Source organism: Saccharomycopsis crataegensis (genome assembly GCF_037102585.1).
Source record: "Saccharomycopsis crataegensis DNA, jcf7180000000098, whole genome shotgun sequence".
NCBI lineage: Eukaryota > Fungi > Ascomycota > Saccharomycetes > Ascoideales > Saccharomycopsidaceae > Saccharomycopsis > Saccharomycopsis crataegensis.
In genome coordinates, this window is record NW_027043838.1 from 1,422,621 (window position 1) to 1,448,453 (window position 25,833).

The window sequence follows — 25,833 nt, forward strand, 5'->3', positions numbered from 1 at the left end:
AGGTATAGTATCTACATAGCGCAATTGCGCTTAATTTCCAATTGATAGTATTTACTGACTCTTTTGATAACGCTGGCATTATAATAAATGAATGGTAAACCATATAAAATCCGAATATCTTATTGATTGTGATTGTGTATTGAAAATTTGTATTGGTGGAACTTATCTTCGAATCTCAATACTATTTTCAAATTCCCTTCGACTACTTTCCTTTAAAACTCTGGATAGTTTCAATTGATTATTATTCCATATTTTAACAGTATTTATGGATGTACTACAAAAACTTATTGAGATTTCTACTGGATAAAGTGACACAAAAAGTGGGAGAACTATATGAGCCAAAAATTTTTGAGAAAAGTGCAAAAAACAATCATCGGGAAGTGTCGAAAAATGAGTGGAAAAAGAAGAAGTGTCAAATAGTGGATTTAATAAATTTCAACATATGAATTAAAACAATTTCTTTAAAACAAAATTGGCTGCTCATTAATAATGTATATATATTTCCAATACAATAGTAATACTCGGGAATTATAAAATAGCGTTTAAGAAGTTTATCAAGTAGAGAAAATTAGAAAGAACATTTTTATCAAGAACAGTTAGTGCTGCTCCATTTTTCCAACCTCGGTTACTCTCTTATTTCCTATCATTCTCTCAAGATACTTGTCTTAATCTCTGCTTTGATTATTTGTGTTGACCTTTCTGTTAATTTTTCTTATTATTTCCTATTTTATCCAACTGTTTTTGTCTCCACTGTTTACTTAACATTTTTAGAAAGATGTGTCGAATAAATTTAACAAAAAAAAAATATATTTCAGATCCATGAAATTAGGTATCTATCGGTTGAATTTTTTTTGAGTTTAAAATAATGAGGAAAGGTTGAAAAGTGATAAGCTGGTTGCTATAATTCCCAGGTCGAATTGTTTCCACTATTATCTGCATTTTAGAACTGCATTGATCAGCAGAGGAAAAAGAGAAGAAGAAGAATAATAATAATAATAATAATAATAGTAATAGTAATAATAATAGTAAAATAACACAGTAACTGGAAATTAAAATGCTACTTGAAATTATAATGATCTTACCTCACAATTGTAGCTCACTTGAATATGTTGATGTAATGTCATGCTGCGAATATGCAACCTCCAGATGAGAGCTGAAATCTATCAACATTCTATACAGCATATCTATCAGTGTATCCTGGAAACGAAAATATATCAAATAGAATAATATCATTGCGCAAAAGTGATTGAGTAAGAATAAGATGAAAAGAATGGCACTTCCCTACTCTTCCATATGTAGAAAAGAACCTTACAAGGTTGGGAAGTCACCTTATGCTATAAATATTTTCTCCGCGCTCATGACACACCATTTTCACTATTGTTATTTGTCTTCTTTTATTTATTTTCGTTCCCCCAAATAAATGCAATTTTTTTAATTTGATCATATTCCTAAAGATAGAATCACTTCATATATCTGATTCTCGAAAGATTGATATCGTTAGACCGAGTACAGTATCTTGATTGGTTCAGATCCATCTGGCTACCCGACTTAATTCTTGCAACAGGTAACCCAACGTATCAGCGTGACCTGGAAATCTCTGTTGTATTCCTGTGCCTCTCGAAAAATTGGCTTATCATTAAAAGGCTATTATACCAATTGGTGTAAAATATCAATACAATTTCTCCCCTATTTTTTTTTTTTCTATCTCTTTCTTGGTTTTGATTTAAATTCTTCCCATTATATCCATGCTTCGTGCTCTTGGGCTCAGGAAAGCTGAAAGCAGCGCCAATTTAGCTGGGGCCGCTGCCAAGCAGGCTGATGAAAACGTCAATGTCATTCTTGAGGAATTTCATGATTTCGAGTTAACTCTCCAAGCTATGGACTATGTTCTTGATGATCAGTCTGCAAAAGGTGTTCAAATCATTAATAATGCAATTAAGGAAAAAGGCCGCCTCCCAATCTTTGTTCTTGGGTTGGGTGTGATCGAATTCATTGAAGCCACGTTAGGGTTTGAAGTAGAAACCATGAACCGTGCCAAAACCACCCTCACTGAAGCTGAAGCATTGTCAACTAAAATGAAAAATCATCACGAAAGATCAGAAATTAGAACTAGTTCCATATACCCCCCAGGAACTGAGTACGCAGTGACATCCGCTGAGTCAAATCTCCTTGTGGCATTAATTATGTTGTTAAGTGAGAACGTCATCGAGTCTGCCAAAGCGCTATACAGATTGCGAAAGGCATACCACACATTAGATGATATCAACAAATCTATACAGCAGCACAACAGAAAGAGAGCATTATTAAGCAAACAAAATGCCTCAGTGCCAAATTTATCGGGATCCATGAATGCTTCAAAATCCACCTTGACTTCCTTTTCCGACCTTAGCTTGAGCAATAATGAGTTGACTCTCAAAGAAGAAACTCACAAAGAAGATTGTTTTGCACATGTTCCAGTGAAATTATCAAGTAAACAAAGAAGCGATATCAAGATTTTGAAGATGGCAGAGAAAATCTATCAACTAAAAAAATCACGCTTCGTTGGCTCAAATATTGGGAACTCCCCAGCCAGTGATAGACACAGAACGGAAATTGGTTATTCTTCAAATTCGCTTTCTGACAATGAGTCTAATACCTCAGATTTTGTGGATGCTGAGGAGGATGTCCCAATCAATACAGAAACTACAACAGATGCAATCGATTTACAAGCAGAGCTTTTGGGTAAGCTTGATAGTTTCACTATTGATGAGTTCATCCACTCTGGTGTCAATTTGTGTTTTGGTATCCTTCAAGTGGTTCTTCTGTTAATTCCACCAGCTATTGGCCGTGTTTTATCTATCGTTGGGTTTAAAGGATCTCGCGAAAATGGTCTTCAAATGCTTTGGGATGCCACTCGTGAACGTAACATTCATGGAGGAATTGCTACCTTGGGATTACTAGTATTCTACGATGGTCCGTTCCAGTTTACTGATAACGATTTTGATATCCCAACTATTGAGGGTGATTATGGTGGCAATGACAGTATTCAACATGTTCAATCACGCGCCCTCGACCAAACTGGAAAAGCCACTTTACTTCATCCTGGACATAAATTAGAGGTTGCCTTGTTACGTGGGCGCGCTTATTTCCCAAATTCTTCTCTTTGGTTGCTACAAGAAGGCCGTATGCTTGCTGGCCAAGGTAAGCTACACGAAGCAGTGGCACTTATGGACTCGGCCACCGACGGAACATCCAAGGAAATTGAAATGAAACAGTTGAAAGCTTTGCTTATGTTTGATAAGGCTATGATTCTCGTTTATATACATCATTATGAAAGAGCTGCAGAACATTTTCTTATGATTTTAAATCTTAATTCTTGGTCCCATGGTTTATACACATATATGGCCGCCTGCTGTTACTTGGAATGCTATCGTATGTGTCGTCTTGGTATTTATCCATTAAAAGATGGTGAATCTAATGAAAAGAAACAAGAGGAGTTTAAAAAATTGGCGGAAAAATATCTTTTGAAAGCCCCTAGTTATCTTGAAGGGGCCAAAAAGGGATTCTTCCAGAGTAAGCAAATGCCAATGGACCGTTATTTCATGCGGAAAGTTGCCGGTATTAAAAAGATGCACGCGAATTATCCTGATTTGGATCTCGTTGATTGTGTGGGCACATCTCTAGCCCACGAATTATGTTATTTCTGGAATGCTTTCAACCGTATGGATGCTGAAAACTTGGAACTCTCATTGAAATTATTGGGTTATAGTGCCGATGTCGGATCAGAGTATTCAATAAACACCGAAGAAACAAACTATGCAAAAATTAAGGAAACTGAGCAACAATCCATGTTACGTTACTTTTTACAAACTTTAACATTACGTCGTCTAGGAAAAGTTGCAGAAGGTACTATAATCTTGGATCAATATGTCATAAATGATAAGATTCTTATATTTGAAGTGACTGACAGTGCTGGAGGCGCTAGTTCTATTAAATCAAAATCTCAAACTTTGAACAGTTCTATTCCATCTCGTTATGTGAAACGTACTGATGATCCTTGGTTGTATCCAACAGCATTGTATGAGAGAGCTATTTTCTGTTGGAAAACAAAAGGTATGGAAGGTATCGATGAGGTCAAGGAATGGCTACAGAAGGCTCTTAATTATGCGGATGATTATGAATTGAGCGCTCGTACTGGGATGCATATTAAGGCGGCCATGGATCGGTTGGATGGATACTAATATTGAGATCACAATACTAGATACTATGGAAAAATAGTACTTCAGGAATCTTGGACCGACAAAAACCAAATAATAAATAATAAAATTCTTTACTTCTGTGAATACTTGCTATTAGTGGATTTCTTTGGATTTTTTGTCTCATATTTTTTTTTTCTGTTTATATTACCCTTTTGCTAGTTTTTCAATTTATTCAATATCAGACTTCATCTTTTATCTCTTATAGCATTAAATATATTATACTTATATCTACATTGAAACTAGGCAAAAAAAAGGTAAAGATAACGATGTATATTAGTAAACAAGGAATTTTTTCAAAAAAAAACTACAGTACTCTGCAATAATATGCATTGCTTTTCAATAATATATTTAGTAAGAGTATTTGATTTCAGTCTCAAGCAAGTCAACCAAAAACTCAAGTTCCAATTTCTTTCTAGCTTCAATCAACCAATCATTACTCAACTTTCTACCCCATCCCTTGAGGCTTGACACGGTTTCAATGGCATCATCCAAATCCCCGTTAGATAATTTGTAGTTAACTCTGGATATAACAGATTCAATGTCATTACCAACTAGGTTGCCATCTACGAGTGGCTTATCTTCACTGTCAATGTGGGTTGGGACATTACCTTGTTTAGAAATGAGGAAGTAGCTGAAGAATCTAGCAGACAAGTGACCTAACAAACCAGCGTTTGGTGGCAAGAGGGAGGCAGAACGAAGCTCTGGAACCAAAAGATTCCAACGTTGGATCAATTGGGCATTAGAAAGAAGACCGGTGGTACGAATACTTTCAGTTGGAATAGATTGAATGGTGGTAGAAACCAAATCATCTGGGGTAGATTTAGTGAGTTCAACAAGTTTGGAAATTTCTTCAAGGATTTTGGCACCGTCCAATTCGGTCAAGTTGTTTTGATAAGTTTCAGAGTTGAAGACAAGTTTTTTCAAATTACTCAAAGTAACAGTCAATTCATTGTATTTAGTAAACTTTTCGAAGTTCTTGAAGATTTCGACTTCGAAATTTTCCAAGATCTTAACTTTTTCATATAAGGCGTTCAAGTTCTTTAATTTACCGTCTCTTTCCATTTCAATGCTCTCGGTCAAATTCTGAGAAAATTCATTCAATTGTTGGATTTGGACGGCCTTCAATTTGTTTTCGTATTCCAACTGAATCAAATCCTTGCTCATAGCGATATCCTTTTCTAAAGTCTTTTCGTAGGCAGCCTTTATTTTATTGACTTCCGAGTTGAAATCAGTTAAAAATTTTTCAATCAATTCATTTTCTTTTTTCTTCAAAACAACAGCATTTTCAGAGGTGAATTTGTCAGTGATATTCTTAGCTAATTCCACATTGTCAGCTTCAAATTGTTTAACTTTGTCTGAAATTTCAGCGATGGATTTAGAAACGTTTTCTACCAACTTTTGAGTGGTAGCACTTGGACTGTTATCATTAACAGAGCTAATCAAAGAGTTCAATTTGGTAATCAAGGCATTAACTTCGGCATTATTAGAACTGTATTCGATTTTTGGAATTGACAACTTTTTAATTACTGGAGATACTACTGAAATTGCTGTTTCCTTCTTTTCCTCTGGTTTATGAATTAATTCAGTAGATTTGGCCTTGACAACTTCATAAGCACCATTAATTTTTTCAGTAATGGCACCCTGTTGTGGAATAGACACGGTCTTGTCCTTGAGATCTTGGATCTTCTTCTTCAAAAGATCAAGATCAGAATCGTTCAAGAATTTTTTATTGTCTTCAACGGCTTGCAAAATTTCATCAGCCAATGGCACGTATTCGGTGAAGTAGTCACTGAAAGTGTCAGATTCTAAGGAGGCATAGACACCCGCACCATAGAATACACCAGTGGCAAAAAGAACTTTCAAAACGAAATTACGGATTGGATGGCTCTTCTTCTTTGGTAACTTTGGTGGTGTAACCTTAGCTTCATTGAGAGCACAGCTTAAAGTGTGGAATTGTGGTTTGGCAACGCGACGACTCAAAACACGAGCCTGGAAAGCAGCAGATCTACCCAACATTCTGTTTCTATCTCTCTGTCAAATGACCTATTTGGATGTTCTGCTCTGGAAATGCCCCACAAAGATGTCTTTTAGCCTCAAACCCCCCAATACATTGGTTGTTGAAATTTCCAAACTTGTCCAATGAGAAAAACTGGAAAACTCAACCATGTGACTATAGTCATACCGTGTATGCATATTGTAGCATATATAACATGTTATATATACATATACACATTATAACAACGATATTGAATAGATGGTTCTCCAACTATCGTAAGAATTTAAGTATTATCATGATAGTTATTATTATTATATATATTCTTTCATGACACATGTCATCTATAACAACGGTTTCTTTGTAGGATATAATTTACGAAGTGGAATCGCATCTGCGTAAAATGAGTAGTGGTTGTGTCGCTCGCTTCATTTTGCTTTTACATTCCTCAATTTCCATTAAACTGAAATTACTTGGTGAGAAACACAAACTTATTGGATTCATATAAATTATCAACCATTACATTTCTACTTGCCCCAAGCTTACAGTGTGGATATCTATCAGCTAAGGGTTTCTGACAGATATTCTCTTATTACCCTACCTTAACACCCTCATTTACCCCCTAAATACAAGTGAGAAAGAAAAAATTGCAATAATTTTCAACTTCGATACACCAATCAAGGTCAATAAAGCCAAGTAATAGGGACATCGAAAATGTTGACCAATCTCGTCTCCAGTACGTCTGCTCATAGCGTGCTCTCGCTCACGAGACAGTTTTCTCAAACCTCTATTAGTAGTGGTAAGAAGGCGTGGAAATTCAATGAAGCGCTTCTTAGAAAGAAGGCCAACATCGGTCGTCAAATCAGAATTCAAGATGAACTTGATAAGGTTGATCCAGTTTTAGGTCGTGCTGACACTCCATTCATTGACCGTATTAAGGCTGCTGTGGTTGAACCAAGTTCCCTTTCTTATGGCTACGAACGTGGAGATGTAAACAACTTACTTTATGGTGCCCAGCGCGCCCTTATTGCCAAACGTCCAGGATACAGTCAAGAGCAAATCTTAAGAACTGAAGAACGCAGACGTGAAATTGTGGCCAGAATCTTAGATATCAAGAACTCTTCATCTTCAATTCAGCGTAAATTGGGCATCAAGTTAGCTCGTGAAGAATTTGCCAGATTCCCTGGTGATAGTGGAAGTTCAGAAGTTCAAGCTGCCATCATGACTATGAAGATCCATTACCTTACCGCACACATGAAAAAAAATAAAAAAGATTTCCAAAACATTCGCAGATTGAGAATGTTGGTACAGCAACGTCAAGCTATTTTGCGTTATTTAAAAAGAGACAACCCAAAACGTTACTATTGGGCTATTGAAAAATTGGGATTGACTGATCATACCGTGACAATGGAATTCAATTTGGACAAAAGATATATGGAGAAGTTCAAGGTTTTCGGGGATGATGTGTTGATTAGAGAAAGTAAGAGTGTTGAAAGTAAGAAATTGAGAGCTAAAACTAAACAAAAGAAATCTTTGAGAAAAGCTTTGAATGAAAAAGCCGCTCAGGAAGCTGAAGAGTTGGTTGAAGAAGTGGAAGTCAAAGAATCTTCAGTGGAATCTCCAAAATCCTCTGAAGCTACAGTTTAGAATTCTGGAAATTAGTAATGCATTATAGGTTATTATATTTGTATATAGTACAATATCACGTTAATCATAAATATATGAAAAATTGTATATCAAGTTTTGAAAAAAAAAAAGTCTCAATGACCAGTCCAAGTAAAGCAAAGAACAAATATTATCCCAAGAATTTGCTAATTGGCAGCCCAATGTGCTCGACATCAAGCAAAAAGGTATCATGACCGAACATGCTAATATCTTCTCCTAATTCTTCATATTTTACTTCAGCTTCCACATCTTTAAACATTTCATAAGCCTCTCTTTGTTGCCATACAGGAAAAAGAATATCAGATTTCACCCCAATAACGAGCACCTTTTTATTTCTCAAGTGAGAAAGGCCTTTTCTCAAATCTTCAAGACTTGATTCATGAGAGTGCAGAGTATAAAGAGTGGCATTTGCATAAGGGTTTTTCTCGTTAGCTTTTGGAATGCTCAAACACTCAGAAACTCCATCCATAGTCTTGAATTCTGCCATGGCATTAGATATTGGTCTTTCTGTATTGTAAGCTTCTTCGGCTTGTGCCCTGGCTCTAGCGGCCCTAGAACGATTGATATAACCCAAGTCAAAGAGATCCATTGCCTTCAGAACATACAAGAACGAATTTGGATCAAATTCTAGCGAAAATTTATCACCTTGGTGATCTAAGTATGTCTCCACAAGAAAATCAGGGCAAAGTGCTGGCCTATAATGCTCCTGCAATCTTGCTCTGGCAAAACGCAGTTCCCATTCAGGTCCTGAACGGTAAGTGATAGTGGCAACTGATCTTGCAAGTTTCATTCCTGTGTGAGGAGGAATCAGATCATAATAATTGCCCCTTTTTGAAGCCCAATTAGGATCGTGCATCACAATTTGACGCTGAGAGAATCTCATGGCAATTGATGCAGGATGAGATCTCGTACAAGCAGAAATCGAAACAACTTTCTCCACGGTTTCTGGGAACTCCAGAAGATAAGCAAAACTCTGCATACCGCCTAATGAACTGCCAACCGAGGCATAAAGTTTCGATATTTTAAGATGCTCGGTAATAAGACGATGTTGTGCTCTAACCATATCACTCACCGAAATGATTGGAAATCTTGTGGCATATCGCTGATTATCAGCAGGATGTACAGACGAAGGTCCAGTAGAGCCATAACAGCCACCAAGAACATTGGTACAGATTATAAAGTACTTATTAGTGTCCAACGGTTTGCCAGGACCAATGAATTGTTCCCACCAGCCTTGCTTCGAATTGGCTTCATGAGAATGAGCATGTGATGATGCTGAAAGACCAGTATGGAGCAATAGGGCATTAGAGCGGTCTTTATTTAGCTTACCCCATGATTCGTATGCAAGAGTGAATTCTGGGATATGACCACCGTAATCAAGAAATAGAGGGGATTTGGAATGGTATAATTGAAAGCCAGACTGAACCTGAGAATATATTGGCTCAGGGCCTTGACCCATTAGTGATTGGGTCTTTTGCTGATTTCTATCAAGGCATGGGAATGATAGTTGATCGGGTGGGGCCAACCGGCGCGGACTGGTGGTAGCAAACCGCCGTAGTGATGCAATGCTATCACCAGCAACAGATAATCGTGGAACTATTGCCTTTAACATTTTTTCTGAATAAACTTATTGTCTTATCCACAATAATCATCTCAAAGAACAACCTGCTTTTAAGTTTTTACTTGTTTTGTGTCTGTCTTCAAGGTGCGAGAAAAAAAATATACGTGATTGCAGGTGACTTTGCTGTGCGGTAAACTGTCTTATTTTCCAACATGAACTTTTTATCGATTAAACAAAGGTAAACAACTTTGGGAGCTTAGTTTGTAAAAGCTTTTATGTCTAAGGTCCTTTTTTGATGAGGTTTTCTTTAATTGTTAAAACTTGGCGACTTATATTGAGGAATACATACATGGTGGCGTGAAATAAAGAGGCATTACAATAGTCACTTTCTTTAATGAAAACCCATTCTCGTGGTAAACTTTAGAAAAACAATTTCGATCAATATCTACTATTATTATCCCCAAAAACTCTTCAAAAGCACTATTAACACTGTTATATACAATCAGGGCAACAAAGAAATCTTATATGGAAAACTTTGGCACTTCTATTCCTTCAAATTACAATGAAAGATAAAAGTCTCTGGTATACAACAACCACCCCATAGACAATGTAGAGACAATGAATGGGCCCATGAAACCTTTGCCAAACTTGGCAGTTTTGTATATCACTAATTCAGCCATGAAATGGCCGAAGGCGATAGCGTAACTGGCGAACACTAAGTTCCAAATTTGAGGATCATTCAAGTGGAAGGCAGCAATGTAACGAATAATGGCAGAGATGATGGTCCAAGTTCCGAATGTACGGGCAGAAAGGCCTGTTGTTTCAAGAGGTTTGTTCTCATAGACACGGCGAGTCAATTCAAGACCAGATAAATAACATTGAGCAGAGTTAAACACAGAAACTGCTGAGATCTTTATAATGGATTGTTAGTATACGAGTTTTCTTATTTTCAACTATATATAAAGCGGCAATTGCATACAAAAAGAAGCCATTTTGGGAGAATTCCTGGCAAAGGCGTAATAAAATAGCTAGCGAGAGACGACATCTTTTTGGTATTTTTTCTCTCTATATTTATATTTTTGTTTGGAGTAAAATGAAGAAGTATCATGACTTCGATTTGTTCAAATTCACAACATTCGTTTTTTTGTGATGTGCCGCTTAGCAATGCTGTTAAGCTCTTCTGGATAACAGAGTAACAATCATATATTCTAACAAGCCACACGCTCAAATGAGATAGCAGTTGTGAATGTATGAAATACTATCTAATTTATTATTCCCTTCAAGGTTTAATGATCCTGGAACTCTAAACATCAGATTTCATAGTTGTTGGTGGTGTATGTTTTCATATGCATTTCAATGCATAAGCGGTGTGATGTTGATCGATGGGTGTCATTTGAAAATGGTGATTTTTTGCCTTTCGGCTCAGCCAAGTTTGAAAAAAATAGTGAACAACTAACAGCAAGGAAAGAAAAAGAATACAAACTCAAATTCATAAAATATGAGAATTTCCTTCTACTGTTTGGCATTGTTCATTGCCTCTATAAGTGCTCATGGAATACATAGATCTCGCAATGACGTTGCTGTTGCTTCAAATGTTGACAAAATTCTATCAACGCTTTTCCACACAGATGGTGTATTGAATTTAGACCACTTGGAGAATGAGCTTGATAAATGCTCAGTGGTTAAGGACTTGAATGCTCATCTTGAAGAAGAGCATTCAGACCACGAGGAATCCTTTATCCAACAACTTTTTGAAAAACTTTTCCCATTTGGCCCTGCTTGGAACTCTGTACTTGCAACATGTTATATTTCTGGTCCTCCAAATCTTCTTCTTCTGCTTCTTCCAGCATCCATTGATCCATCTCGTTTGACTTTTCTCGTCTCTTTTGCCGTTGGTGGTCTTTTGGGTGATGTGTTTTTACATTTATTGCCTCAAACCTTTTTGGGTGAACCTGTCGATACCAAGGCTCATTTTGTATTTGTCGATGAAAAGAGAAATATAATTCTTGGTGGATTTATTTTCGTTGGTTTTATGTTATTCTGGCTTATCGACAAAAGTTTAAGAATCTTGAACCATGGTGAAGAATCAGAACATGGTCATTCTCATTCTCACAGTCACTCACATAGTTCACATGTTGATCATGCTGAAAGCTCTGCTATTGAGGCTAAGGACTCGAAGAATATTCGTAATAGATCTAAAAAAGAAAACCAAGACAATGGTGAGGAAGAAGATTCGAAGCCTGAGGAGCCAGCAAAGCAGGATATTTCATCATCGGTGCGTACTGCTGCCTACCTTAACCTCATTTCCGATTTCACACACAATATCACTGATGGTCTTGCTATTACCTCTGCTTTTTATATCTCTCGTCCTGTTGGTTCTACTACAGCTCTTGCCGTTTTCCTTCATGAAGTTCCTCATGAAATCGGTGACTTTGCTGTTTTAATTCAAGGTGGCTTCTCTAAGTGGCAAGCTATGGGTTCGCAATTTGTCACAGCTATTGGGGCATTTACTGGTTGCTTCATTGGGATTGCTATTCAGCAATGGGCTGCCAGTACCTCTGTGATTGTTGCCTCTAGCGAATTAGGGACTGCTGTTGTTTCAGGCAGCAATGGTTTGTTTGGAACCACCGTAACTATTGGTGATTTGACATTGCCATTTACCGCTGGTGGATTCCTTTACATTGCAACAGTTGGTGTCATTCCAGAGATTTTGGAGTTGGACGAATCTACCAGCCGTTTTGGAGAAGTTAAAAAGGCCATTGGACAAATTATTGGTATTGCAATGGGAATTGGCATGATGTTTGCTATTTCATGGTTTGAATAAGCCATTAATTTCAAAGGTATCGTGTAAACCATAGATATACATGGGTTAACTAATGTCAAGATGGCTTTTTCGTTATCTATATGAAAACGTTAACACTTGTAATATATACGATGGACTCTATTATGGACTCTTTCCTTTTAATGTTATTTCTTGCCTCTATTCTTTCATCCCTCTCCATCGCAGTGTAGTAAAGTTACCATGTAGTAGTATGACCTTTCAGCAGGCTTATCCAATTGCCTGGCTAACAAAGCTTCAGATTCTTTTTCTCTGTTGACAAGCCTTTGTGTTTGTTTCCTTACAAGGATATTTAACATTCGTTTCATCTTACAATAAAAGAAGGTGGATCCTCTCAATGATAATATTGTAGATATCCTTTTTTCTGTTAAAAATTTTTGTCAGATAGCCCCTACTAGTAGCCCAATTGGAGAGTGGTTCCTTGTTCTATATTGTCTTGTTCCTTGTTTGTGTCACAAAAGCGCTGCTTGTCGGAGCCCCCTAAAAATGGATCTCCTTTTTTTTCTGATATTTTTTTTTCCTTGTTCCCACTCTCCTTCCTTTATTGATTGTTAATAACCGAATTCTCATCAAAAGATATCCAGTTGTGCAAATAAATATGCATGGAGATAGTGTCTTATACACTTTTGAATGGTTAGTATTAAAGTCTTGAGTTCTTTGACATTTTTTTTCTGCCATTTTCCCTGCAAAGTTAGTCTGATCTGAGGCATCATTTTTGACAGCGTTTCTGTCACTTTTTTTTTCAATTTTTCTATTCCTAAACATTAAAAGACAGTAAATATTCCATTTTGAGATGAAAAAAAAGGTATTATTAGCATGTTACTAACAATACGTAAGGCCTTCTGGAGCTTCCAAGGTCGTGGTCACCGGAACCTTCGATAATTGGAGCCAATCTACGCAGCTTACCAAATTGGACCCTGATTCTAAATTCATGGCCACCATTTCACTTCCAAAATATGAAAAAGCCTTATTCAAAGTAAGTATATGATTTTACCACTCTTGAATGGATCTGAAATATTTTTTTGCTCTATTTTCTTATCAAAGGTTCTTATTGTGTTGATTGCCCCGCTTTCATCTCATCTCATTTTTGGCGCCCTGTCAATGCAATTTAGCACATGCGTCAAAAGATAAGATCTTCGGTTCCCCCAAAAAGGCAACTTACTAACATCATGTCAAAAAGTACGTGGTTGATGGGCAATGGATTACTAGCTCAAAACATGCGGTTGAAATAGATTTTGCCGGTATTCAGAACAATGTTGTTTATCCTGAAGAGTTATCTAAGTTTACTAATCCTGATGACACTGAGAATGATAAGGAAAATGAGAATCCTTCCTATAAGGATAATAGCAATAAGACGGTGGAGAATAAACTTGCTGAAGTAGTAGAAAAAATTTCTCCTTCTGAGAGAAAAAATTATTCAGAAACTTATTCATTAAGCAGTAATGAAACCTTGGATACTGCCAGTATTGGGAGGGCACCGATACGCAAAGAATCTCAATATGATGTGGGAGATCGATCAGAAAAATCGCAGTCCGCGGAAAATACTCTGAAACTCTTAACTCAAGGCGAAAGAGAACTTAAAGAGAAATCTCCCGATCTTGATGAATCTGATAAAAAGCAGATAACCCGATCAAATAGTGAGTATTCCATGGTTACGTCGATCCCATCAAATAAAAAAAACGCCGAGAAATCATTACAATCTTGTAATGTTGCTATTGATAACCAATCTCATTTTTGTGCACAGAAATCTAATACAGAAAGTAGTGTTTTCACGAGTATTGAGCCACCAATTCATCTAGGGAATAAGGAAGTTGGAAATGGTATGAAAGAAATTGTTGGTGATCATACACCGTGTGATGATCAAGGCATGATTCTCAATAGTTTACATTTGGATGACTTAGGATTATCTGCCAGCATTAAAAGCATAAGCAGTAATGAGATTTTTAGCAGTACCCATGGATCACTTTCACATTTCAATATGAATGGTTCTAGTGAAAATATTGAAAGTAACAATGAACTATCACATTTTGATGAGGCTTTCATGAGTACAATCGAGCACGATCATCCTACCCCTTCTAGATCTATTGGCCACAGGCAACTGTGGTCATCTTCGATTGTGTCTAGAGTTAAGAAAATTTTCAGATGATTTAGTGTCAGCGCAATATTTGAGAGAGATAGTCCTCTCTAATATTCAAGGTTTGGGAAATTGTTTTTCCCTTCACAGTTTTAAGATTTCTGGTTATTTTTTTTTTTTTTTTTTTCACTAAAGTGTTCCTTCTCTCATTTTAGATTTAGCGTCGTGATTTTATCATTGAGGTGATTTAATGATACTTACATGCGCTTCTCTTATCTGTTATTGATCTTGATTTTATTCTGATTTTTTTTATCTATTTTTTTCTTTCTAAAGCAGGATTTTGTGCCTACCAACTCGTTTAGCTTGACCATATTTTTTGTTCGCAATCTTTATATTATCCAATATAGGTTGATGTTTCTGCTGCAATAGAATCTTTCTTAGAATATATATACAACAAGAAGGTATATCTTCTACGTATTTGTCATGGCTGCGTACCACATCTGCGTTGCACTGTAGTTCTCCTAGTTACCGGTAAAAGTAGATTTACAGTCGACTGACTGATTTGGCCAAGCAGCGGCTACCCGTTCTTGCGGGAAAACCCCCTAATGTGGATAAATATTAGTAAAATGCCCGCTATTGTTAATTGCGTCACTGCACAGTGAACTAAGAGTATTAGATACTGGTAAGTGGCCATCTGTTGATGGTGGTAGAAGTGGCTACCAAAGATGAAGGAAAGAAAGGGCCTGTATTTGTATAAGAAATAGAGATAGAAGGAAGGCCAAGGAGCGCAGGTCCCTGTATTTTGATGGTGGCTTAGAGGGGTTCCAATTCTGTGGTGACCTGAAAGAATAAAGAGCATTTGCACTAATGCATGAACTTTAATTATGACTTCCCTGATGCAAATCGTCATCAGGGAACTTTTAGAATTGATTTCCGTGACAAAAATTTTCTTTTCATTGGCTGTGTATGTCAAGAACCGTATATTTGTCACCACTTGCTTTTTTTTTTTTTTTTTTTTTTTTACCACAGTATCTGTTTCTGAACGAATATAGAAATATAAATATCGGGTATAATATCGCTTGGCAAAATTAAACAATTTTCTTGTCTTTTCTCTCTCTCTCTCTCTCTCTCTCTCTCTCTCTATCTATCATTACATTAACATACACAGCTCGATGAAGTTTCAATACCTTTTTGCCGTTTTTCTTTTAGTATGCCTTTCACTGGCCAACATACAAGCCAACATTCCAGCGTCACTTCAGAGAAGAAAGGGAAGCCATGGCGAAGGCGAAGGCGAAGGTGGAGGTGGAGGTGGAGGCGAAGGTGAAGGTGAAGGTGAAGGTGAAGGTGGTGGTAATGGTGGTAGTGGTGGTAGTGGTGGTAATGGTGGACATGGTAACTCAGCAAAAGCTACAACACACGCCACACCAAAAGTAACTACACACGTCACACCAAAAGTCACTACACACGTTACACCAAAAACAACTACCCAAATTTTGCCGAAAAGTACATCTCAAGATTCACCAGAGGTATTATCGCAGGTCTCAGTAAAGCCTTCTGGGCAAGTCTCGGTAAAGCCTTCTTCACAAGTTTCAGCAAACTCTGCATCACAAGTTTCAGCAAACCCTCCTTCTCAAGTTTCAGCAAACTCTGCATCACAAAATTTGCCAAGAGTTTCAACAGAGACATTGACCAAAGTAGCTTATATCCCTATCATTTTTACAAATAAATTCGGGCATTATACTACTTCTACAAAGAAAAGCACCTACGTTACTAAGGTCAATACAACTCTGTATTCCTCATCCAATGATGGGATCAGATCAATTATTGGTACGTCTTTCAACTTTGCTGGAACCACAATTTATGGATTAATGATTTTCATGACCATTTTTGTATTGGCTTTGGTTTAATGATATTTTTTTTGCCTTGAAATTTACTTTTAGACTCACATCTCTACAGATGATGTTAAACTAATAAATGTTTGTATTGTTTTCTATGAATCTATATCTAAGTCACAAAAAATTATTTGATTTTCTGTTTTTATGGCCATCTACGATGGAGAGAGCCAAGTTATAGGTTATGGATGAATGGCATCAACATCTTCGGTCATGATCTTGATGTTTTTTGTGTTGGAATACTTTGCCTGGCCCATCATGATGGCATCCTTGTGGGCATCGTGGTAGACATAAGAGTATCTCATGAATGAATCCCCCAAGATGTACCCCACTGGTCCATTGTCATTGATTCCATCGAAATAGCATTTATCACCGTACGTATCGACCAAAGAACTTGCTTCGACATTGATGGATAAATTATTGTCAAAATAGAAAGTGAGGTTTTTGTCATTTGATGGACAATCCAAAACCCAATTACCGTTTTCTTCGGTGGCACCAAAAGTTGAAGTGATATTTTCCCAAACGGCAGTTGGAACCCCAAGATTGGTGGTACCGGTATCAAGCATCGCTGGATAAGTTTGATCCACAATAGTTTTACCGTCGTACAGAATACCTCTACTGGCGACAGTCCAGTTAGTGGCTCCTTTATATTGATTTCTCCAGTTAGTGAGCTTCAAAGCGGTGAAGTTACCATCGATTTTGTCATAGTCGATGGCCCCAAAAAGCAAAGACCCGTTGAAGTTCAGTTCTTTTGGCCCTAAATAAACACTGAAACCTTGTTTTTGAGTATTAAAGACTTTCTGGAACTTGCTGATGAGTTGCTTGGATCTCACATTGATACTGAGGGCCATTAATCCCCCAATTGACGACCAGCTGTCTTTATCCAATTCAAGATATTGATTTGAGAACTGGTAATCCCCTAACCAGAAGGAATCCGTGACAACCTCGGTATCGTACCAAGAACCGTCACCGTAACTGAGACGAAGTTCTTTCTTTTTGTCCTTCATGGTGGTCGATTTTTCATAATCATAAGACCCGTACCCAGAACAATCCGTAGAAGCATTGTCACACATGTCGCTAGAGCGGACCCAAGTGTACGAGGATCCAGTATCAAAAAGCATCCTCACAGTGTCTTTATTTGAACCAACTTGCGCATCGATAAAGTAGGCCACCCCTTCATAAGTAATTGGGAATTCTGCGTAGCTGTAACTTTTCACACGCATCTCCACAGCGTTGTTGACTATATGAACCGAGCTATTGGAAGCAGTAGAATTGAAATTGCTGAAAATACTGGTGTTGGAGCTGCTGATGCCATCGTCGAGTTCAGTGTTGTTTAAACCTTGGAAAATTGGGTAAGCTGACGCCACAGCAAGAAGAAGAGAGTGAATAAATAACATTATTTTTGAAAAACAAAAAAAAAACAAAAAAAACAACAGGATTGTGTTTTCTGTATTGTTAATTGAATGTTTTCATATTGTTGATAATAATACTGAGCATCTGATTCCTTTATAAGATGTCCTGAAGTAGTACGGTATCACTGTTTGGTACAACGGTAGTACCAAAAATTGTGCTTTCACTCCTTCTTGATGGGGAATAGGCGTCGGTGCTAACAAACCAGTGAATCATTGGGCTATGATTTTTCTTCTACTTTTGGATATATTGGCAAGCTCCTCGATTACACTAGATACCATTGTGAATCATCCACATAGTTATTTTTTTTTTCTGTGTGTGGGTATTCATCAGTAATGAGCCTTGCATGGGCCAAAAACATCGGACTTTTTTGGTGTCAACATATTTTTTTTCCGGGAAAAACTATCTATAAAAACGAGATAATAATAGTAGCATTTATCAAATCAGTTGCCCAGTCATGACTGTGAATTATCACTTGGAGGATGTTGTTAAGTCTTGCCAGATAAGGTATCAGTGAATTTCATGCTTGTTGGGATAAAGTGAAGAAGGCTCCCCCCGTTATGAAATCGAGCTCTTTTGGTATATATGCACGTGACTATACCCATGAGTGTGAGATTTATCCAGGTATTTTTATTGTTAATACCAGCAAAAAATAATTGATACCAGCAAATATTTCTTGATATTTCTAACCTTCTCTTCTTGTCCCTACTACGATCTCCATATGTATCATCGTCCTTATCACTTTCATCGTCTACCATTCCCCAAGGGTGTACCAATTGCCGGGAACAAGTGCAGCGGCACCATTGCGCTATAGAATTAAGTCGGGTAGTTAAACGAACCGAGCCAATCAAGACACTGTATTCAGCTTGTAAGACATAATTCTATCGTAAAGAGATAAGGTGTAAAAAATAAGTGTTAATTAATTGTTCGATGATAAGATATCTTTCCCATAAATAAGTAATAGAAGAAGATAAGAAAATAATAATAAAAATAGCACAAAAAGTTATGGCAATGAGCAAGAGGCTTCGTTAACCAGATCTAACAAAGGCGTGTCCGCACAAAAGTGTAGTGGCACGTGTAAATTTGGTGGTGAGTTATGCAAGTGCAAAAGTTGAAAAATGTGGGGTGCGTCTATAAATATTTGCAGACGGTTGCTGTTTTCAGGGGGTTTGGAACACCCTTGCTACTAGTAAAATGTAATAAAGTTCCGCATGACTTGCATGACTTTTACATATTTGGTTGATGACAGTAAATATGAGTTTTGGTCGAATATTCGAAGAGCTCTAAATGACCAGATACGGTAATTACTTGTTGGGTATTCGGGGTGTAGCACCCATGAGAAGACCCCGCCTTACAAAATGATACTTTGGACTCTTGCTTTGCTACGCTGTATTGATTCTGCACAACTTTTTCTTTTTTTTTTTCTGTTTGCTTAACCAATTTTATGTTTATGGTTATATATATTGTGACTAGTACTGTAAGATGGACATATATATATATAGATAAAAAGTTGGAATGTTTGCGATTGTAGCAGGGGATTAAGTTCAACTAAGAGATGGGACTTTATCATGGTATTCGGGCACTCCTTAGATTTTTCATAGTCTTTGTCAGTTGGAATGAATAAAAATTTGTCCTGAGGTATTAGTTGATCATCAAGATTGGGTATCAGCAGATACGAAATGATCCGATATTCCTTATATCGCCATTTTAGATCCAACAGCCTCCTCCAATTGGGCGATTCTAAATATCGAGTTTCCCAACATATTAATTAAAATGCTCTTTGCATTTAGTGACGATAGAGTTTCTAATTATATGTTTACTAGTTACCTCAGGTTTAGAAACCTCAACGTAGAGTAAGAAAATAAAAAATTATTGATATTGATCCAACTCAATAGTTCTTTCACATGAGTACAAATTAGGAAACGTTGGTTACATAATTCTCATAGTAAAGTTCAACAACAAAAGCCTTTATTTCAGTCAATTGTTTGCAAACAATATATTAAACTTATATATCCCATAATAATCGGAGAGAAAAAAAAAAACCAAGAAAAAAAAACACTACAATATCTCCATTCAAATCGACGCTAATTCAGTTTCTTCACTTTTACCATTGAGAATTCCCAAATTGTAAAGATATGTTTCACTTTCCAAAACAAATGGGGTATACAATGGGCCTCCCATGATGAAAAATATTGTCACCAAGAACACTGGGGTCGAATCAAACACGTAGAAAAACCATGAGTGATTCATGATATATCCTTCCCAACCTTGTTTATATTCCACCAATCTGATGATAGATCTCACTAATAACGCCGTAGTGGAGAGGAAAAGAGCCCAGTTCATGGTTTTCCAATGAGCAGTCAAGTGAGGGAATTGATGAGTATGGATGGTCAAACTGAATTTAAGCATCGAAAAAAGAAGGATCCCGAACATCGCAATTTGCAACGAGATCCCAGCAATATAGTAAGTCAAAACTTCATCAAGTGCGTTTGGATCAGATAATTTCGCACCGGCCACGACTTGCATCACTGATGAACTAACGATAAGTCCAAAAAAGAGCATTCTGTTGAGTCTTGGAGAAAGATTGAGCGGGTCACCACAGCCAATACGTTTCAACATCCGACGGTACACGAAGAGAATGGTGACCATCTCAATACTCGGACCAATCAAGATCAAAGTACTCATAGCAATGTAATCATTGACATTGAAGGAACCTTTGCAAAGTATAACACGGAAAATGTATCCCACACCTTCGGAAAAACAAGCAATGATAAAACTAAGGTATCTTGGAAGCAAAGCACGTAATTTCTTTCTATGAGTTCGCACTATCTCTTGGGCAGACACATTCTCAGGGAAGACTACTTCACTTCGGTGTATCTTGGCGAGGAAAAGAGTATGGACCTTTCTTGCACTGTACAATAATTCGACGGTTACCACTATCCCGGCAACGAGAAATAAAATACAAAACAAAACTGACGGAGCAGTTTTTAAGCCAGCGGTGAAATCCATTTGGGTAATAATTAACTAAAATGTTTGTTTCTGCCAAGTGAGAAGAATTGTAGAGAAAGGGTCCAAATACAGCGGAAGGCATTGTATTTAAATGTTGAAAAGTTAAAACTTTCTATTGTTTGTTTTCTGTGTACGTCCGAAAACGATGGCGCGTTTAAGGCGGGTTTTTGTCGGTGGTGAAAGCCGTACCTCGCCTCGCAGGGAACGCAAAAATGGTAAAAAACAAGGGTCTTTTCAATATTGGCTGTGTCAGGATCAATCGTATTACTGATACAGTAATTGTAACAAGGTGTGTGGTGACATAACCAGGGATGTTTTGGTGGCCCAAACGGAAAGCGAAAAATATCGTTGTCTTATCCGAACTTGGCAATAACAGAATAGAGTGAGATGAGCCAAAATTGTGGATGAGTAATCGCAATCGCTGGTCTGCGCCACATTACATTTTCAACACTTGCGAACATAAAATAACAACGGATTAAAAGAAACTATATAATAAACTGTATATCATAAAAATAAAAGAACTGAAATGAAAAAAAAAAAAAAAAAAACTAAAGCTGAGAGAAACAAATGGCATTTATCTTTTAGTAGCTCATTGGAAGAGCAATAATCAAGTCGATTAGACCAAGATAGCATCACTTGCAGTACCAGTGATCCAGCCATTGACAGTATCGGCATCAATACTACTGTCGAAATCAAAATTGCTGACTTGTTTCAAGTAAACGTTCAGGCCATCGAACACAGCAACAAAAGTCTCGGCAGAGCTAGTAGGTCTAGTGAAGTAATCGCTGCTTCCTCCACCACCCCAACGAGTACCGTCTTCCCCTTGGCCATCGTGCAAATGGTTAGTCATTTGACTAGACCCGCTGGTGATAACTTCCCACAAGTCCAATTCCCCACAACCAGTGGACCAACAAGAACAAGATTCCGTACCGTATTGCAAAGTTCTTGGGATTTTGGCGTTCAATAACCACACGGCTGGCATATCGTAGTTATTGGTGGTCTTGGTGCCACTATCGGTTGGCATTTGGAAATTGAAGGCAAAGATCTTTGTGGAACCGTCCCAACCTTTGTAAGCAGGAATATCGGATCTGTAGTACCCACAATCAGAACCACATTTTTCACCAGTGAATAACACGACTTCGTCATCGGAGGCCAAGGTGGTGTCTTTGAGAGTAGTGGCGGTCTTGGATTTACCTGTACCAGAGGCATCAGCATATGAAATGGAGTTACCAAAGGAAGAAGACCAGGTACCAGAATAAGAAGAGTCACCCAAATGGTTCATGAACACCACGTTACTGGCAGTACCAGCAGAAGCATCATAATAAGACTTTCTGGTCCAGGAACCTGAAGTGGTACCGGTGGATGCCGATGATGAAGATGAAGCAGTAGCAGAACTGGCGACACTGGAAGGATTGACATCGGTGGAATGGTATGCGTCTAACACTTTGTTAACAGCGCCGATGCTGGCAACCGCCACAGTAGCAGAGGTGGTAGAAGCCGGGGCCACGGTGCTGGTATCATCATCACCTTCGGTAACGTAGACGGTTTCGGTGACATCGACGGTTTTCACGTCGGCTTCTCTCTTTTGGTGCTGGTGTCTTCTACCGACAGGAGATTCTTCTCTCTTCTTTTTGGAGCTGGAAGAAGTGGTGTAGACCGCGAATTTCTTCAATTGAATTGGGCCTCTAATATGGACCGACAATTCTTCATCCAATGGCGACAAGTTACCACTGAAACTCTTTGATGAAGAAGTACAAGTACCGGTGGATTCGTCCATGTTGGTGATATCATTGTAATGACCAGAATAGCCTATTGATGAATATTTCACGAAACTGGTGCTTCCAGCAGAAACTAATGGAAAAAATGCTGCTGCAGCACATACAAAGGAATAGCTGAACTTCATTGGACCTTGAATTTGATTGAAGAAATTATAAGAGAACGTCGAGTAATTAGTTGGAGGATAAAAGATTTAAAAGAGTGACTAGGGCCAAATAGATCCTTATAATTATTTTCTTGATCGTGAAGCTGTCTCGGAAATATTATTTTATGACGAGCATTAGAGAGCAGCAGCTCAAATACGTTTTATAACTATATATATATATATATATTTGCGTAGTCTAAGCCAGCATGTTGGGTCTAACGCAGTTTTTTTCATAGTGTGCATTTAACCATGTTTCAGGAGCCCGATGTATCAGGATTGTCGCAAGTTGGTGGGCGGACCCCTTGACACGGGTTGGTAGTGTCAAGATAAAACATCCTAAACTAGTAGAGAATATTTGTTGGTGTGATGGTCCCACTGGTAATAATTTGCACGCCAATTAGCGGCCCTCCTTATAAGAGTGATACACCTGTGCATACTGGTTTGCGTTTATCTTTTCAAACCATCATATATTTTTCACTGTAGAGGTCTTTCATCAAAAGTAAAAAGAAACTAAAATAAAATTAAGTTGATATATCCACAAGTATTAATTAATTAACACCATCATTGGTACGTTACTTTTAGAAAACAGCAGGGTAATATGTGGGGCAAATAATCATTGTGATAGGAAGTACTACCATGTTCTCTCCTCTTTCACCAAAAAAGAACTGCAGCCTCTACATGAACGTGTGTGCTTCACAACTTGCACATTGCTATATTGTCTGCTATTTTCCAAGCTTACGAGGGAAATCACCCCTACTATAATTTATACAATTGCTATTATTCGCTATTATTTGCTACCTTTAGATAATCTTCACAATTTTTAAATTTTTTAAAACTTTCAACTTTGGTTAGTAAACCATTTAATTTCACAATGAATGTTCCACAATTCAAAGTTGCGGACAAGCGTACTGGTCCAAGTTACATCCCTGAATTATCAGAGATCATTGGCCTGACCCACGGAGATAATAAGGAAAACTTTATGGATATGGTAGAAAATGGCTCATCTCTTGAAAAGTGCAAGCTTTGGGCTACTATTATCAGATATTTACCTGCTTCCTATTACTTTTCAGAAAACTTTCTGAAAGCCATAGCCTCGCCGGTAGGCACCACTGATGATTTGAGTAAATTCAACCTTAAGTTATACCATATTTTGCAGTATACTTATGAGGGTTGTACAAAAAGACATGCCGAATTGAATATACCGGAATCTGAGTATCGAGAAAGAGCTAAATTGCTCGTTTTATATAGAACCGAGTAAAAAGGTATTGTGTTCTTTCACGAGCAGAAAAGTAGGTATCAATACGTCCATAGAAATTCAAACAAGAATAGGGGGCAAAGACGCTAGATTGAATCTTTATCCTGATCTCAGCATTACACTTCTTGATGATAAAAAAATTTGGTTAGATGAAATTAAAAGACCGAGCCTTCAGATAGTTACAGCTTATTTGGATTTCCTTTCCTCAGAATCCCTGATCACCAAGAAAAGAAAACTAGATCTTGATGATGAGGGGAATTCAGCAGCTGTTTCTATTATCGACCAAATTGCTACCTATATGATATTATGAGAAACACCTATTGGAATTTTAAGTGACAGTTTTACTTACATTTTTATTCAAATCTTGGACTTGAAAATAATTAATGATGAGATCCACTTACGATTGGAGTATGCATGTACCAAGTCATCCAGCACCCTTAATACAGAGGGTCCCATGTCGGCCTTCTCGACACTTTTGGCTTTGTTATACGAGGAATTTAACAAGTCTGAATTTGAAATAGCACAGAGGAAAGCTCGCCTAAATGGCGATGCATCGGCATTATTAAGCAAAGATCATTTTGATTCCATTTTTTGTGAAGCGGCACTGGATGATTTCCGCTCATATGCAACCGGTTACTTTGAAGTAATGGCAAAAAGTGGGATACAGAGAAGATTCGATGAAAAAATTGATGATGCGAAGCAAACTTTGGGATATCACACTGTTTATATTGATCATGAAGATCTTGTGGATGAAGGTATTTCCAGAAGTATACAAACTGATTTTTTTCAAAACTCGCAAGTCTTTAGGGTCAAGATTAAAGAGCTTAAAGATGCAGGGGTGTCGATTGAGGAAGATAATAAGAAACATGTACTTTTAAAGATTTTCGATCCTCAGAAGTACATGATTAATATGGAATCACGCACGGAGCCTGAAGAAGTCATCCAAAAAATGGTAAGTCACTTCAGAAATGAATACATCAGTTATAAACTGATCGACTTGCACAACCAAAAAAATCAGCATGAACAAATCAGTAAATTGAAGATATACGCATTTGCTTTTTTCAGAGTCTACTTTAAGCAAAATAATAAACTAGAGGACCCACATAGGTTGGAAAACTACATTGCTGTCGGTCCTGTTTTTCTTGCTGAAGAACTAACCACAAAACCCAAAACTATTGAAGATTTTGTGGAAGGTGCTAAACAATTACTACATATGCACAATAGTGGTGTATATCATAACGATATCAAATTATCTAACGTATTCATGAGAAAAACAAAGCATAAGAACAATTTTGTCTTCATTGATTACGGCTTAAGCGAAATCAAGTGTGTTCCAAAAGAAAAGAAAAGCCCAAAAAGTTCGGGGGGTATAGATTGGTGTGATTTCGAAACTCTTGCGGAATCGATGGGAATTGAGAAAGCAGAATGGGAAAGAGCATTGTTTTCTAACGTATGAGCCTAATTTTTTTTTCTTTATTGTTTTCTTTTTAATTCTTAATTTCTAATCCGGAGATATTTGAACAGAAGTATTCGAACGAGCAGCTCTATCCGTATCGTCAGCGAATTTTTTTTTTTGGTTGCCTTCAGTGTTTATTGTAAGTGGATGCCGATCAGTAAATTGAAATTATGTCATCGACTTTGTACGAGTGAATATAAAGATAATAAATAGAACGATATAATAATATATATTAATAACAAACGCCGGATTTTGGGTTTTCGGCTAGTTGTTATATGCATAATATATGACTACGTATATAATTTCTAGTAACGTTGAATAAGATTAAGAGTATTCAGGGTGTACAGGAACCCCACCTACCATGTATTATATGCTTGTGTTCTAACTAATCAAGCAAATGTGAGTTAGAACCCAAGTTGGTCCCTAATGGTTGCGAACATGACAGCCTAGAGGAAATGCAATTGTATGATTTCAGCAACGTCGCAAAAGCCTTTTTTTTTTTTTATAAAAAAAAATCTCT

The 25,833-nt window shown here is 37.3% G+C and overlaps 13 protein-coding genes across 13 annotated transcripts; 7 read left to right on the forward strand and 6 right to left on the reverse strand. All coding sequences in view use genetic code 12, as the record gives it.

Annotated features, from left to right (window-relative positions):
- Positions 1-1,745: 1,745 nt before the first annotated feature.
- DASC09_062930 (uncharacterized protein) lies at positions 1,746-4,220 on the forward strand (the record flags this gene model as incomplete). The annotated part of the gene is made up of 1 exon (XM_064999877.1): positions 1,746-4,220. One exon carries the CDS (start codon positions 1,746-1,748, stop codon positions 4,218-4,220), a length of 2,475 nt encoding a protein of 824 aa, XP_064855949.1.
- A 366-nt stretch (positions 4,221-4,586) lies between these two features.
- DASC09_062940 (Mic60 protein) lies at positions 4,587-6,254 on the reverse strand (the record flags this gene model as incomplete). Its single annotated transcript, XM_064999878.1, has 1 exon — positions 4,587-6,254. The coding sequence occupies one exon, from the start codon at positions 6,252-6,254 to the stop codon at positions 4,587-4,589; it is 1,668 nt and encodes a 555-aa protein (XP_064855950.1).
- A 691-nt stretch (positions 6,255-6,945) lies between these two features.
- MRPS28 (mitochondrial 37S ribosomal protein uS15m MRPS28) lies at positions 6,946-7,878 on the forward strand (the record flags this gene model as incomplete). Its single annotated transcript, XM_064999879.1, has 1 exon — positions 6,946-7,878. One exon carries the CDS (start codon positions 6,946-6,948, stop codon positions 7,876-7,878), a length of 933 nt encoding a protein of 310 aa, XP_064855951.1.
- A 148-nt stretch (positions 7,879-8,026) lies between these two features.
- DASC09_062960 (homoserine O-acetyltransferase family protein) lies at positions 8,027-9,508 on the reverse strand (the record flags this gene model as incomplete). Its single annotated transcript, XM_064999880.1, has 1 exon — positions 8,027-9,508. One exon carries the CDS (start codon positions 9,506-9,508, stop codon positions 8,027-8,029), a length of 1,482 nt encoding a protein of 493 aa, XP_064855952.1.
- A 506-nt stretch (positions 9,509-10,014) lies between these two features.
- ERG28 (Erg28p) lies at positions 10,015-10,565 on the reverse strand (the record flags this gene model as incomplete). The annotated part of the gene is made up of 2 exons (XM_064999881.1): positions 10,015-10,368; positions 10,437-10,565. The coding sequence occupies 2 exons, from the start codon at positions 10,563-10,565 to the stop codon at positions 10,015-10,017; spliced, it is 483 nt and encodes a 160-aa protein (XP_064855953.1).
- A 390-nt stretch (positions 10,566-10,955) lies between these two features.
- Positions 10,956-12,281, forward strand: YKE4 (Zn(2+) transporter YKE4; the record flags this gene model as incomplete). Its single annotated transcript, XM_064999882.1, has 1 exon — positions 10,956-12,281. The coding sequence occupies one exon, from the start codon at positions 10,956-10,958 to the stop codon at positions 12,279-12,281; it is 1,326 nt and encodes a 441-aa protein (XP_064855954.1).
- Positions 12,282-12,894: 613 nt separating this feature from the next.
- On the forward strand, positions 12,895-14,442 carry DASC09_062990 (glycogen-binding domain-containing protein; the record flags this gene model as incomplete). Its single annotated transcript, XM_064999883.1, has 3 exons — positions 12,895-12,929; positions 13,134-13,272; positions 13,477-14,442. The coding sequence occupies 3 exons, from the start codon at positions 12,895-12,897 to the stop codon at positions 14,440-14,442; spliced, it is 1,140 nt and encodes a 379-aa protein (XP_064855955.1).
- Positions 14,443-15,542: 1,100 nt separating this feature from the next.
- DASC09_063000 (uncharacterized protein) lies at positions 15,543-16,277 on the forward strand (the record flags this gene model as incomplete). Its single annotated transcript, XM_064999884.1, has 1 exon — positions 15,543-16,277. The coding sequence occupies one exon, from the start codon at positions 15,543-15,545 to the stop codon at positions 16,275-16,277; it is 735 nt and encodes a 244-aa protein (XP_064855956.1).
- Positions 16,278-16,444: 167 nt separating this feature from the next.
- On the reverse strand, positions 16,445-17,659 carry DASC09_063010 (uncharacterized protein; the record flags this gene model as incomplete). The annotated part of the gene is made up of 1 exon (XM_064999885.1): positions 16,445-17,659. One exon carries the CDS (start codon positions 17,657-17,659, stop codon positions 16,445-16,447), a length of 1,215 nt encoding a protein of 404 aa, XP_064855957.1.
- Positions 17,660-19,745: 2,086 nt separating this feature from the next.
- DASC09_063020 (uncharacterized protein) lies at positions 19,746-20,681 on the reverse strand (the record flags this gene model as incomplete). The annotated part of the gene is made up of 1 exon (XM_064999886.1): positions 19,746-20,681. The coding sequence occupies one exon, from the start codon at positions 20,679-20,681 to the stop codon at positions 19,746-19,748; it is 936 nt and encodes a 311-aa protein (XP_064855958.1).
- A 616-nt stretch (positions 20,682-21,297) lies between these two features.
- Positions 21,298-22,584, reverse strand: DASC09_063030 (PGA52 family protein; the record flags this gene model as incomplete). The annotated part of the gene is made up of 1 exon (XM_064999887.1): positions 21,298-22,584. One exon carries the CDS (start codon positions 22,582-22,584, stop codon positions 21,298-21,300), a length of 1,287 nt encoding a protein of 428 aa, XP_064855959.1.
- Positions 22,585-23,473: 889 nt separating this feature from the next.
- On the forward strand, positions 23,474-24,167 carry DASC09_063040 (uncharacterized protein; the record flags this gene model as incomplete). Its single annotated transcript, XM_064999888.1, has 2 exons — positions 23,474-23,814; positions 23,885-24,167. The coding sequence occupies 2 exons, from the start codon at positions 23,474-23,476 to the stop codon at positions 24,165-24,167; spliced, it is 624 nt and encodes a 207-aa protein (XP_064855960.1).
- Positions 24,168-24,311: 144 nt separating this feature from the next.
- DASC09_063050 (uncharacterized protein) lies at positions 24,312-25,313 on the forward strand (the record flags this gene model as incomplete). Its single annotated transcript, XM_064999889.1, has 1 exon — positions 24,312-25,313. The coding sequence occupies one exon, from the start codon at positions 24,312-24,314 to the stop codon at positions 25,311-25,313; it is 1,002 nt and encodes a 333-aa protein (XP_064855961.1).
- Positions 25,314-25,833: the final 520 nt, after the last annotated feature.